This window comes from Sceloporus undulatus, chromosome 5 (genome assembly GCF_019175285.1).
Source record: "Sceloporus undulatus isolate JIND9_A2432 ecotype Alabama chromosome 5, SceUnd_v1.1, whole genome shotgun sequence".
NCBI lineage: Eukaryota > Metazoa > Chordata > Lepidosauria > Squamata > Phrynosomatidae > Sceloporus > Sceloporus undulatus.
Genome location: NC_056526.1, coordinates 170,089,679 through 170,105,111, shown reverse-complemented (window position 1 = coordinate 170,105,111; position 15,433 = coordinate 170,089,679). Strand labels below are relative to the sequence as shown.

General features: G+C 39.5%; 1 protein-coding gene across 5 annotated transcripts in view; it reads right to left on the bottom strand.

Moving 5' to 3' along the window:
- PPP3CA (protein phosphatase 3 catalytic subunit alpha) overlaps window positions 1-15,433 on the bottom strand; it is a 227,969-nt gene that overhangs the window by 104,836 nt on the left and 107,700 nt on the right. For all 5 annotated transcript variants that reach the window (XM_042467201.1, XM_042467202.1, XM_042467204.1 and 2 more), the window contains exon 2: window positions 12,673-12,873. In XM_042467201.1, the coding sequence (XP_042323135.1) occupies window positions 12,673-12,873 (201 nt within the window). The remainder of the gene's footprint in view (window positions 1-12,672; window positions 12,874-15,433) is intronic.

Below are 15,433 nucleotides of genomic sequence, written 5' to 3'. Positions count from 1 at the left end.
TCTGAGAATGAAGGACTCACAAAGGTCTAAAGACAGGGTATGTATCCAAAGGTTACCTTGCCCTAGTGGAAAAGTGGTTCTAGTGATTCTCACCCAATCAGAACATCTAATGATCTTTATCAGTGTCATCTATTTCTGGAATTTTCTGTGCCATAAGCATATTTGCTCCAGAAAGACCTCACACTTCAACAGTAGCTTTGGAAGAGTGTAAGGGAGCAGGGGAGAAATAGGAAAATCCTGAAACCCTTTTGCCAAGACAAAAGTCATAACTGCATACAGTCCAATGTTGCATGTGTATTAGATCTAATAGTCTGAACCTGCTATCTACCTGGATAATGCAAAAGTTTTTTTTAGGTAAAAACATGGCTAAGAGAAAGGTGAATCAGATCCACCCTGAAGGCAAGAATTTACAAATAACACTTACATGCTTGCTTGTGTAGCTGAATGTTCAGATTTGCATCATAATAGCACTCAAAATATATCTCTGATTCTAGCTGAAATAGCACAATATACTGGAAGTTTGTTTCTGATACTACATGATAGCAATTCCTAGCCCACCTTAAGAAAAAAGGACAAAGTGTGTGTGTGTATGGCGGTGGGGGGGGATCTGTCAAGATGATATGTGAACAACAAATAATGGGAGAATGTACAGGAAGATGTAAGGACGCACCTGCCTCCTACTTGCACAAATAATTCTTGCTGTTAGCTCATGGTGACAACAATAGAAGGCAAAGCAATATTTTAACAGGTGAATAGGGGATACTCTTCACAGCTTCATTTTATACCCTCAGACCATATTTTTCTCCCCTCTGAAATTTCTTATTCTGTTCTGATTCCAATGCTAATTGCCATGAGAGCCTAGAATGGTATCTCATTAAAAAAAGTGGTACAGCTCATGTCCTATTTGCAAGTAACTTGAGGTCTAACTAAATGTTACATCATAGCTGAGTGTAACTCTACCCTACGGCTGCTTCATCCTTATGGTAAACTATAAGGAGGGAGAAATTTGCCATGGAAAAACCAAACAAGTGAGAGAAGCAGTGCAACTGCCAGTCATTTTTCCTGTGAGACTCCTTCCCCAATGCACTGGCAACATTGGAACACTAATGGAAAGGTGAAGACAAGGGCCAAAGAAGGGAAAGGATTAGGAAGACTATTCATCATATTTTTCTTCATCAAAATCCCATCTTAAATATCACTTCTGCAAAGTATGCCCTTCCAATTCTGATGCATACTTAATTCCAGTTCATGGGTGTGCTATCATTTACATGAGAAAGCAAACTGTCAGAGAGGGGAAATACTCCCCCTCTTTAAAGGCCCAACTTCAAAAGCAATTCCTTCCCAAAAGGGCTAGTACACAGAGGGATCCCTGTGTGAAGAAGTGGTAGGAGGAGATGGATAGCCCCTTTCTGAGAGTGAGCAGAAAAGGAAAACCAGCTCCAGCACTAACATTTCTATGGAACCAAGAAATACCTTTTAGTTGAATCTACCATGTTTGAACTTTTCAATATGGAATGTTGTAAGCTAAGCAACCATACGTATCTAATTGCAGTGTTTTTTTAAAGACTCCTCAAAGTGGTTTATCATTGTGTGTACACACATTCCAGCTGTTCAGAAAAACATAAGCATCCATTATTATTTGGATAAGGCAGGCATAGGCAACCTGGTGCCCGGCAGGACAGGATTACATTTATATACATGTTTAGAAGACAGTAATAATAATAATAATAATAATAATAATAATAATAATTTGTTTTATTTATATACCGCTATTCCAAAGATCATAGCAGTGAACAGCAAGTAAGCTAATTAGCAAGTAATGCTTGACATATCATTAAAAGAAGGCAGATATCTAAGCACATCTTCTTTCTACATTCAAATATGCCTTCCAGTTTATTTGTGCATTTTAAAACACTCTTTTGATACAGTTCAGTGCAACCATCCCTGTATGATATACAGTTGGCTCTTCTTATCTGTGGGGACTCTGTTCTGTGGATAGCAAAATCCTTGGGAGCTCAAGTCCCGTTGTTCCCAATGGCATGTGGCCACATGCATGCTCCTCCATTAGGGAGAACAGGAAAGGGACATCCACGGATGCTCCAATCTGTGGATGTCAAGCTCATGAATGGGAGGAGCCAATTGTACAGCTTCATATGCAGTCTTCTCTGTAGGTAATACACATAGCAGGCCAGAGGAAGGTTCCAACATTACAGCTGAAAGAATTGTTATAGCAACAGGTTGACTACTATGATCCCTCAAATGTTTTTCAACTCTCATAATTCTGTACCCTGGCTATGCTAGCTGGGAAAGATGAGAGTTGCGCAAATGTCTCCCATGAAAAAAACAGAAAATGTATACTAGCAAGTTTATTCTCCCCATTTCTAACAGCACGCACAAACCCTGTTTTGTTTAAGTGGGCATGCCAATGCAGGGCTAAAAACAATCATTAGCCACAGTAAGATAAGACTAGGCTCACTGAGTGTTCACTTACCAAGATTCCATTGATTTAATGGGTCTGTTACAGGTGGGACTAAAATGGGATATAGGCTTCACAAAGCTTCTACATAGTAATTTTCTGCTTATTTTGAAACTGTGTACAGAGCAGTTTATTGGGTAAGAGAAGCAGTAAAAATGCAAATCAGGTACAAAAGAGACAGAGGTAATTCATGGGACCTAGAGATATATCAGCATTCTTGTTCCTGGATTTCAGTGTCTTTAATGCAATCTCAACTGGAGCCAGAATCTATCCTGCTAATCCCCTGCTATGTCAGGAGAACCAAGGCCTGCCAGCAATTTCATGGAGGTAGAGTAATGTAGCTCTGTCATAGAGATTAGGCAACACCTGCCAGCAAGCACCATGCCAGGATTTGCAGAGTATTAACTAGCTGCTGTTTCTGAACAAACAATTTTTTAAAAATTTAAAATTGTAGTGACTTTAACAAAATTGTAGCAGCGGTCAAGGGAAGGTAGAGAGGAAATTAAAAATAAAGCAAGACTTTCCTGAAAGCCTTTCTTCGTATGGTTCAGTTTTCAGTATACTTATCTATATTGATCAACCAAAGGTCTAAAATGCCATTTCAGAAATGGATTCACTGTAGTAACCACAGGATACAATCTACTACTTAGCATTATTTCTGAACAGAGATGTGAGCTTCAGTTGTTTCCTCTTTGGCTTGTCAAATCTCATTACTCAAATTTATTTACTTCCATTTTGTTAGTGAGGGCTGAGCTTTGTTTTATTTTATTTTTATTTTTTAAAATGGATGGCTATATAGAGATTAGAGGATTTCTGCATCCTTCCTCTTGGGTTACAGATGGATTTAAACAGCTGCTACTAAAAACCAACAGCATTTGGCTGAATCTCTGATGTCAAAGCAGCCAGTGACAGAAACGGGTTCAACGAAATCTGGGGTATAAGTTACTATCCTACTATAATTTTAAGGAAAGACAGAGAATTGTAAAGGTAGCAAGGAAGTGATTAATGTTCTCATAGTTTATTTTTTTAAAAAAAAATCAGTAAATAATGTTTGGTAATTCTCTGGAGTGTCATTTTTTAATGAAAACTAGGACAAAAATTACTTAAATCCTTTAAAATGAATAAATAAATGCGCAGATAAATTCAGGTTTACTGAATTTATAAATCATTCCATTTCAGAGATGCTTTAGTGATGCATGATAGATTACAATAAGTAAATACAGTACATTCCCTATGTCGATGTGACCGGTATATACAATTTATTCCTGTGATATATATACACTCCTAAATATACACCCCTAAAAAGGAGCCCTAGAGGCACAGTGGTTACATGCCTGTACTGTAGCCACAATGTTATTAGTTCGATCCAAAGTCAACTCAGCCTTCCACCTTTCGTAGGTTGTTAAAATGAATACCCAGCTTGTTGGCTTACACATTGTAAACTGCTTAGAGACTGTTTAGTTCACCATGAAACAGTATAGAAATGTAAATGCTATTGTTAGTGCTATTTCTATCCATGTCTGAAAAAATATGTTGTCGCTAGGCATTTCTAGGTCCTCTAGTGCAATTCTAAGGTCACTTTCCACCCCAAGAATACCACAAAATTATGCTGTGGGACCCAGAAATGCATTGAGAAGTATTCTTCCTAGACATTTCTAGGTCCTACAGTGTGATTATATGGTATGCTTGGAGCACAAGCCCAACGTTTTATTCATTTCAGGTAAAAAAAAAGTGTTTGCTATTTTCTGCATTTTTTATTATCTGTGAAAAGCTCTGGAATATATTCCCAAAAAATGTAGGAGATTGCACTATATATGGAACTACAATAAAAACAAATGTATTAATAAAAGAGCAACTGGCATTTAGTCATCAGGAAGTAACTGTCTGAAAATAAAGATCTTCTGTAGGGACTCCAAGTAGTAAGGTGATGCTAAGGCCCTACTCCTGAACCCCAAGCAGGTCATAGATTGATGTGGAACCACAAGGAACAGCTCCTTAGAAGCCTTCAGAGACTGGTCAGGATGAAAGGGGAGGAGTCATGTCCTCACCTATCAGTTTATTGCAGGAGGATCAATTATTCAGATCTTAATTGATCCAATTTTATGTCAAATTCTTATTAGAAGATAAGATTCCCAAGGTGACCTCGGTGGTTGTCAAGTTTTTGTCTGAGGCAGTCAGGATCAGAGACAGTTAACTTCTGTACAAGGGAAAAATGTATGAAATAAGCTCCGTCTGTATGAACTGACTAATTATTCCTTGTGCTTTTAATTTATTTTCTGTGTTGCAAATCTGATTTTGCTGGGTCTCTAGACCATAATAAAGAACAGATTGATTGGTATTCCATCAGATCACAAGACAAACCAGCCATCTCTGTAGACCTTTAACTATACCATTCACTTCTCCAATTCATACAACATGTTCTGCTCTAATGCTTCTGAATTTGTTTCTATTGCCTCTTGCCAGAAGCATTTTCCTCTGCTTTTTGTTACTCATATCACTGAGCTCAATTCAGTCTCTTGAACCCTGCACAGGCCCAACCGTTACATGTAAAATCTTAATCTTCACACTGGACACTATATTCAAAGACTTAATGATTGTTGTTGTTATTGTTGCTGTTGTGTGTGTTCAGGCTATTTCAAATTTATGGTGACCCTAAGGTGAATCTATCATGGGGTTTTATTGGCAAGATTTGTTCAGAGCAGGTTTGCCTTTGCTTTCCTCTGAGGCTGAGAGAGTATGACTTGCTCAAGGTCATTCATCAGTTTGCCATGGCTGAGTGAGGATTTGAACCCTGTTCTTCAGTCATAAGCCCTTATCAGATGAGTGTGGAACTGGGGGGGTATCTGCACTGGGCGATTTCGAATTCACATTATTTCGCAAAGTACTGTCATACCTGGGAGTCCCTCCGCATTGGCATGATTCAAATTGGCCAATCTGCATTCGCGCGAAGTGCATTCAGTGCGAATGTTTTGTCACACCGGTGCTCAACATGAGGATTGGCCGATTCGTATCGGCCGCCTCCACATGCTCAGTGGTGCCCTGCATGGGTTGCGACCTTAAACGCTTCCGGGGTGAAAGGGGAGGTCACGTCATGACAGCCCGGTAAACAGCTGGGAGAGCCAGCTCATGCACATTAACAATCGCGATACAACGTGCCCATTACTGTTTCCTCTCTACATTCCTGCTTGGTTTTTTTTTTGCTTTTAAAAGCAACATTAGCTTTCCCTTTGCTTCCCTTGCTGTATCTGCTCAAGAAGAACAATCATTCGCATATTTGCTCAAAAAAAATTGGTAAAAATGTAACATTGATTGTTTGCAACATTTGTAGCTTCTCCTCTGCAGAAAGCAAGTGCAAGCCTGGCTCCATCTGCCTCTGGAATATAAACCTGCGCATGTGCGCTCAAAAAAAATGGTTAAAAATGAAACATACATTCTGGAATATAACCATGCGCATGTGCGCTCAAAAAAAATTGTTTGAATTTGAAAAGGGGGGGGTTGCCTGACATGAGCTCTGTTCGTGACCTGATTTTTTCCTCCTGCAAGGGAAGGAATGCCCAGCGACAGAGGGCTTTGGGCAGGGGATGCAGGGAAAAGGGCTCCTAAAGAATGCCTTCCCTTGCTCCCTTCTGCCCAGGGCTCTTTCCTCCTCCCCCTCCCCTCCGATGAGGGGAGGAAATGCCTTGCCCTTCCAGGCGGGAAGAGGCGCGGGGGGCAACGGAATCGCATTCCAGCGCCCTCCCTCCTCCTCCGGCTTGAGAGGCAGCCTAGGCTGGCTCCCAAGCCGGGGGGAGGGAGGAGGCTGCTGGAACCGCGATTCCAGCGCCCCCGCGCCTCTTCCCTGCCTGGGATGCAGCCAGGGATGCCTCTCAAGCCGGGAGGAGGAGGAGAGCCGCTGGAACCGCCCCCCCCCCCGCTTCCCTGGAACCGGCAAGAGGAAAGACCCACCGGAAGTAAAATTGGAATCTGGGGGTCTTGCGATGGAATTCAGGACTGGGTAGTCACACCAGACCCATTCGCACTGAGATCGAACAGAGCCCCCATCCAGGATATCGCCAATCCCCTTATCAGTGCACTGGCCAACACGCTCCAAAGAGGAGCCAGTACGCATTCAGTTCGGCAGCTCGCGCATTCACGTGGTGTGGATTGGGCCATTTGAATGTGGTATGATGGTATTGTGCGAATAACGTGAATTCGAACCACCCAGTGCGGAAGCCCCCAGTTCCACACTCATCTGATAAGGGCTATACTCTAATGCTCAAACCACTACATCAGGTTGGCTCTTTATTGCATGACTGTAGCTTAGACTAAACAGCAGAATAAAATTATTAGAAAACAGCAGAGAAACCATACATCACCCATGAATCGCACCAAAAAAGAGAAGAGGATGCAAGTTAAGTACAGAGCACACATGTGTCGCACATATTCAGCATATCTTCACTCTTCTGCAAAAAGCACTTTATATCTTGCAGAATTTGCATGAAAAACAACCACAACACACTAGTACACGCACACAGTTTTCTTTAAAACACAGTAAAGCTATTGCTGCCCCCTTTACCCCCCCCTTAAAACAAAGAATAATTTTTATGCTGTGGGCACTAACAAAAACTGTACCAAAAATATCAAAGAGGTTCAAAACTGGTTTCCCCACTCTGGGTAGGCCCACAGTCCTGTCATGAGATATTTCCTCCTATACACCTTCATTGGCTTTCCAGCTCTTACGCATTTTTCACTTTATATCTCCTTCCTGCCCTTCATTTGGGCCACAGCCTCTGGCCCTCCATCTCTAAATAAACTAAAAGCCCTTGAAAAACTAAAAGATATTTTTTTTTTTGGACTCTGAATGTAGTAGTAGTAGTAATAATAATATCCTACCTTTTTCCAGTTTGGAACTTAAAGTTTACAACAGTTTAAACAAGCATAGAGCCTTATCACATGAGAAGAAAAGTCAAAATGTAGTGAGATAATAGCGGCTTTGTCCATGCCTCTCTGTACACAATTGTAGCACTTCTATTCTCTTCTCAAGTGAGATGGTCATAAAAATGTGCCTTTTGTCAGATGGACTTTTCAAGTGCAACAAAAGACATGCTTTTACAAATGTCTCCTTCAGGAAGAGAATGGAAGTGATACGAGAAGCAGAGAAGCAAAAGAAAGCTGCTACTCTCCCACTCCATTTCGACTTTCTTTTCTCATGAGATAAAGCTCATAGTTAACAATTAACAGCATACAAAAGTTGAAACACAATTCAACCATATTGTACCCTCTGAAAAGACTTCTTGGTTACTAGAAGTGAAGTTTTTGTTTTGTTTTGTTCTCCTGTCCCACTAATGTACATAATCAAGTTTCAAAGTGACTGTCAGAAATGGCTTAAAGGTTTAATACAAACTAGGCATGTAAGATTCCTGTCTTGTCTCAATGCAAATTTAGTGCTGTATGGGTTTTTCTCTCCGGCTTTGTCCATTCTAGTTTCAAATTACTCCACTGAATCTTCCTGAGGCTCCTTTGGGAAATTACTGCAGTGGATAAATAGATCTTGAGTTCCAAATGTTTCCTGATGTTCAGCTTAGACTTTCCCTTTGTTTACTTTCACCCAATTGCCAACATCAGAGCTAACAGATTGTTTCTAGCTGCTCTTGGAGTATTGGTGACAGAGATTTGCAAGTGATCAAGAACTGCTGTAATATAGTAATCTTAGAAATGAGTTGTTCAAAACCCAACTTGACTGCCAAATGAACTGAAATGTTTAACATTAGGCATTCAAGCAATGTTGTGAGACAAAGAGACAAAGCAGGCTGAACCCTAGGCAAATGTCCACAAGGGTAAAGCAGGCTTCATTAACTTGCAAACATATATGTACTTCTACTTAATAAGCATCAGATGGACTCTTAAAGGTACAGATACAAGCAGTTATAAATCAGTCTGGCAGATTTTTAAATATCATGCCACGTAAGCATTCAAAGAAAGTATTGGGATAAATGGAGTGATTGGAAAAGGAAGAGAGAAATGACCATCAGCTTCTGTTAATAATTTTCAAGGGCATACTCTCCTGTCTCTGTGTGTCTTATCCCTCGCCTTCCTTCTTAGCCAGAGCTAACAAACACCTGGTGAGGCAAGGGAGAGAAAGAGTAAGCCGAGGCTTGTATCCAGTTTTGCAAGCTATGAGCCTTGGAAATCCTAGAGGTGAAGGGAAGAGAGAGGGGGGATTGTACCCCATTTTGCAAGCTATAAGCCTTGAAAATCCTGGGGGTGAAGGGGAGAGAGAGAGAGTGTCAAGGTTTATTTCCCCATTTTCCATGCTGAGACTGTGACCTTTGGGAGATGTCTAGGGAGGGAGAAGGAGGGAGGGAAGTGGTGCTTTGTTTCCCCCTTTAGATCTTTTTTTTAAAAGTATGGTTATGATTATTATCATTATAAGCACATTCTTACTATTTATGTATTACAAATAAATAGGATATATGGTTTCCATGAACAACAATCCTTCTTTAGAGTACATGTTAATTTGCAGAGTTTCTTTCTGCAATTACATTCTTTTATAGATAACTTCCAGTAAATCCTCAAACTGTCAAGTCAAGTATCAGTCTGTTCATCCCACAGAGGTCTGATCAAAGGAGGAACTGCAAGTAGCCTTGCCTGATGAGATGTGCAGGAGTCATTCATTCATGCACCAGACACTTTAAATAGGTACAGCTACAGACTCTGTAAAAGTTTCCAGAGTTAGAGTGGATCCTTTGCTCTAAAAAGTTAAAGTGCTGGCTGTTATTTCCTTCCATAGACTGTCTTGTCATAAGCCCTGCAAAAGGCTACTCCACACAGACACTATCAAGTCTGATATAGGAACTCCTTCAGCAGTATGCCTATTAGAATGCAGTGAGATAGCCCCTAGGACAAGATTGTCTATATTGCCACTATATGTACACTATATGATTGTATGATTCTATATAAGAATAAAATGTAATTTTCATAGTTTTCACATTTTAAAATAGTTCTCACATATAGATTCTATAACAGACATTTCTGGTGTAACTCCACTAAGTTGTTCTGAGGCAGTTCTCCTATATTAGAACAATTTAGATCTTTTGTAACATGCCCCAGTGTTTGACCCTCAGCTTATCCATGGGTCATATCAAAATCCATGATTTTGCTCCCAAAAACTGCCCTCAACTTATACAAGAGATCGACTTATACACAAGAGTATATGGCAGTTCATGTCAAACTTTACTTTTCTTTAGGACAAAATATATTGAGCTTGGAGAGCAGCCTTCTCAGACTTATACAAGTGAAAGTAAAACTGTATCAGCAGCATATATATAACAGAAACTTTCTTTTAATCCCAGGAAGGGTGGGAAAAATTCTGGTCCAGACAATGCTGGAATTATATCATTTAGGTATAAATTAAAAAGTGATGGTCCTTTTTATACCTAAATGATATAATTCTAGCATTGGAAGTGCCAACTTTTATTCTAGCAGTCATATTAGAATAGAGTTTCTTAAAGAGTTTCTTAAAAACAATAGACAATTATCAACTGCGGGGTAGGCTAATTTACACCACAACAGGTCTCTGTAAATTGAGACAAAAGCTGCTATTAAATTGACATAAGCAACAAGTAAATGTTTGGTAGAAATTCCTTTATGGAATAAAGAGTCAAATAATGGACAATAGTACTCTGCCTTTTTCCTAAAGCCAGCGTGTTCAGGGTGAATGTCCCAATCCTTCAATAACAGATACAGTGGGCCCTTGGTACCTGAAAGACTGGGACATTATAGTTTTTTCCAGGACTTCCAGTGGATATCAAAATCTGTGGATAACAACATGAACATTTCAAATGATATCTTTATGTCACTAACATAAAATCTTCTCAGAAATAAAACACAAATTTGGACATACCCTCTAATTCAGCAAACAGCCATCCTGAATAGGTGGCATCATAAAATGGGAACATTATTTAAATCAGCTGTAAAAGAGCACATCTGTGTAACAAAAGCCCAACTCTGCAAATGGGTACAGAACCTTCCACAGAGACCAGAAGAATTTGTCATGGTTTACAAGCTTACAAACATATCTGTACAGATTTCACTTGATCTCAGAGGTGGTGGTAGAAATTTGTGTGGTACAGTTGGCCCTCCGTTTTTGCGGGGGATCTGTTCTGGACTCCCCTCCCCGTGAAAACAGAGGCTTGTGCATATTCAAGTCCCATTGGCTTGAATGGGGCACACCCCCTCCCCAGTGTGCATGCCATTGAAAATAGCAGAGGTTGCCCCTCCAAAGGTATTCAAGGTCGTGGATCTCAGATCTCTATGTTAGGAGGGGTGACTGTACTTGAATTTGGGCTCTTATGCCTGAAATATGGAGACCCAGTAGTTTGAGCATTAGACTGCAACTCTGGAGACCAAGATTCAATTCCTTGCTTGGTCATGGAAACCCACTGGGTGACTTTGGGCAAGTCACAATCTTTCAGCCCTAAAAAAACCTCGATAGCCTTAGGGTCATCATAAGTCAGAAACAGTTTGAAGACACACACCAACAACATGACTGGAAATAAATGGGCATGCTGACTGCAAGAAATAAGTATTTTTGGTTATTTATTGCTCATGTACCTTTGTACAGAAACTGTGTTAAATCTGCATAGTGAGAATTCTCTTGGTATAGAGTTTTGCACTCTTAAAACCTCATCGACTACAGTTCCCTGTAGACTTTTCATTGATGCTGGAAATCTTCTCTTCACAATGCCATCCTTTTATTATTCTTGTGACATAAACAGTATCTACTTGGAAGCAGTTTCTTTTCAGTTTCAGTGGAACGTGCTTCCAAATGTCTACAGTTGATGGATTCATATTGCCACTGTACCCACAAAAACATAGAGGACACTAGCCTGGCTTCAACAGTGCAATGCCAGCTATTCTTGCACTGTATCATTGCTGAAAGCTGATCTGGAAGACCGCATTGGTACAACACCAGAAATAACCACAATCCTCAGATGTGGTTCAGCAGCAAATGTACAAAGCAGTCTTACAGGGCAGAGATAGGTGAGAGGAGAATAATGGATAGCCCCAATATTATATGGTTGCTTAGAAAAAAAACCCCAAAATCTCCTCATTCACTACAAAGGGAATGGCACTAGTTGCTGTTGTTGTTGCTGTTGTTATTATTATTATTATTATTATTTATACCCCGCACTTCAGTCAAAAGGCTATCAGAGCGGCTTACAAAGTACAATCCTACACACTAGCTACACAGAAACTAAATATTGCAGCTGGTTTCAGGCAGAGCTCTATTAATATCATCAGTTCTCACCTTTATACTGCTGGACCAACACTGTTCATATCTCAGCATAACCATGGTGAAAATTGCTTCCTCCCAATTCTTACCAGTAGTTTCCAATTACCATTGTTTGTCAAATGGTTTCTGGTCCCTGTGTACCACCACCAGGTATGTTATTGGCTATGTTCTTAACTCTGATCTAATGCTTACAAAAGGGCTGCTTTCACAGACTTGACCTCAGACTGTATTTGGAATTATCCAGTTATGTAGGGCACCCTGCTACGTTCAGGCAGCAGTAAGACAAACAATATTAAGAGGATGGACATTCCATAGAACCATCAGAGATGAGTTTATCTATTTCACATTATTTCCAGGGGATTTCCCCTTCTTATCTCTTTTCTTGTTACAACCTTTGAAATACCATGGAGAGGGATATATTTCACCATCAGAATTTAAGAATTAAAGACAAAATTTATTAAGAAGACCCTTGAAAGGTAGCTAAGTCCTTTTATCCTTCTTCTTCTTATGAATATTTTTTCAAAGCAGCCACTTGAACACTTTTGCATGCTGTTTGATAAAATATGTGAAGACTGAGCACTTTTTCTGTGTAACTTGTATCAGCTTGCTTTTGCAGAAGAATGGTATTGTAAGTCAAAAATCTATGCCTAATCAATCAGGTCTTGCGTACTTTTTTCAAAGCATCTTCTCTCTGTGTGCCCCCCTCCCCTGTTTGGGCAGCAAAGGTTTTTCTCTCTCACAGAAAGTCATCCCGACAGTGCTAGATGATAGAGAAAACAAAGCATAAAGGTACCCAATGACCTAGAATACACTCATTCTGATAAATGATAATCTGCATTCTTTGAGTGTTGCATACAATATGTTTTTCCATATTACAAAGCAGCAGAATGCATGTCACCATTTTATAATTATTTGCACTTACCAGTGACTGGGGCATCTATATCCAGCAAATTTTTTTCCTGGCGGAGAATTGAAGCACCCTCTGTTATTATTCTCAAAGCGACACTCTCTTCCAGTCTTCCTTCCTTCATAAGGTGTGCCTTTAGGATATCCACTCGAGGCTTTCCATCATTGTCAAACACTTCCTTAGCTGTGAGCCGATGGCTTGGAGGAAAGGGGACAGCTGCAAGAATAAAGACAGATGAGTTAAATACATTGAGTAAACACATTAGTCCCTAAAAGGCAATGTTTTAACTCTACTACTGGTCACCCATTTGGTTTTCAACAGATCTCTGTATAATGAGACTGTTAGAAAATAAAACCTTCGTTTAAGCCATTCACATCAGCTTTTAAAACACTTCTTCCTTGTGATTCCTAAAATAATTAATATTAAATTGTATTGTTCTCATGGGGAGTGGGGTATCAATGACTAATTTATGGATTTTAGCTCTAGAATAAAGCACACCCATAGAATACGCATCTTTTTAAAAGAGCACTTGATCTCAACTACTCATGTGAGGGGAGGAGGACAACTAACAGTTACTCTGAATTCTCTTTTATCATTTTCTAATGTGACAATGCTTGCTTTTATTCCCCAGGGTATATTTTCATTATGTGCAGCAATGCTACAAAATGCAACCAGGGCTGATAAAAGTACAGACAGTACAGCAATTTATCACACCTTCAACAACAGATAAAATGGCAAATAAACAGTAAGTGACTGCTATGCAAAGATGCTCCTTTTCAGCATGTAAAGAGTCTCAGACCTACATGGGTGACAATCCTGATGGCCACTACTGAGAACATTCCAAACTATTTCCAATCAAGGGTTCAGTCAGTACAAAGACTTCCACTGTCACAAAGGGAGCTAGGCTTTTACAGCATTCATGCAATACCACTGCTTTCACTTTCTTGCTCCCAGCAGAAAGCAAGAGAGGTGACACTCTCAGTTTCGAGGATCAAGATAAAGTATTATCCCAGCTTAACCCCCTTTCTGAAGCAGCTAAATTGGAGTGGCATTAGAGAGTGCCTGCCTTGCCAGCTGTAGGGTAATTATACTGATCCAAGTTGCTGCTACTGTGGGTGGCTCAGATTATCAAAAAGTGAATCAAAAGCTCTGGGGTAAAGTCAAAACTAATATGTCTAGAGTACATAGACACCAAACAAGGGTAAATCTCCCCATATATGTATGTAATTCCTAGAGTTAATAAAGCAATGAGTTTCTGTATCTGAAAGAGAAGGGGGAAAAACTTTTACTAACTTTGGCCCTTAGGGATTTTTTACAAATCACTACACCCATCATTGCCTTAGTATGGGAATCCAAAATTAGGACAGGCTTTTTTAGAAGATTGGTTTCAGATATCACCTTTACTTTTTGGTTACAGGACTAAAGAACTGTAGTGTGAGTGTTAGAAATTCCTTGCAATCACATTTTAAAAGGCTGAGAATTCCCAAAGGCATTACTTTTACAGCTAACCTCACCCATGGGAATGAAGAAAGTATCCTAAAAATTATCTCAACCAGCTATAAAAAGGATTAGATGGGTTAAATAATGGGCTCTCTGCAGGAAATATAAATATTTTTCAAATACATTTGTAAAGGTGTGCCTAAACCCACTTTGAGGCCCTGAAAAAGGACCTCCAAGTTTGTTTATAAGACTGGACTACACATATCTCTACACATGGGAAAGAGAAAAAAGGCAATTTTTCCTATAACCATTGATTGGGGTCTTCACTAGAATAAACTACTCATGACTTATTAAAACAAAAAAAGATTTAAAGCTAAAGTGTACTGAACTTCCCAAAATTTAATAAAACATATCATGCATCATGCTACAAAAACAGACATTCCTCTTTAAACTTGCAAATATTTTATCCCATATTTTACTCTGGGCATTTTAAAAATGTTCCATATTATTTGTAAAAGGGGACTTTCAAGCTAACTGTCCCCTTGCAGGTACAAGACATACACTGGTTGATGTACTTCAGAACAGCCTCCTACAAGAAGTATGTCACTCAGTTCAGTTCAGACTAAGAGTACAACATGAGTACTTCTAGTATGAAGGTTAAACATATGAAGTTTATGAAAAGCATAAGAAAGTTTTTCCATGGCTCCCAGTTATGAGTTTTAGGCTATTATTCACATATTCTAAATATATATAAGCTAGAACACAAAATACCATTAGGATTGGAGCCATGGCACCACCCAGTTAACAGAGAAGAAGGTAAGGGGGCACAGTTCCTGCTGCAGAAATAGCAGGATGAAGTTTTAATTTCTCAGGAAAAAAGGGTAGCTAAGCTGAATATATTTTGACTTGCTTTGTAATTTTCTACTTCCTATGTAAACGAACAATGCAAGAAGAAATACCAAGCTCCAGTGCAAGAGAAAGGGTTAAATTTTTGTTTAGTGTTATCTGTGCCAACAACACCAATGTTCTTAGCATAGCTATGGGAATAAGGTTCTTAATAAACAGTCGCTGTGGTGCCAGCAGAGGGGAACGCAACACCATTCTTGACAAATGCCTCATGTACTATTGTGTTTATTCCCTTTAGCTTCCTGACATTTTAACAAGACAGCTTGATTTTGCCCTAACTTAACACTACACACAAAGACAGCGTGTGTATGTGTGTGTGTGTGTGTGTGTGTGTGTGTGTGTGTGTGTGTGTGTATATATATATATATATATATATATATATATATGAGAGATATCAGAAGGGAAACATAGTTGAAACTAAGATTTTATT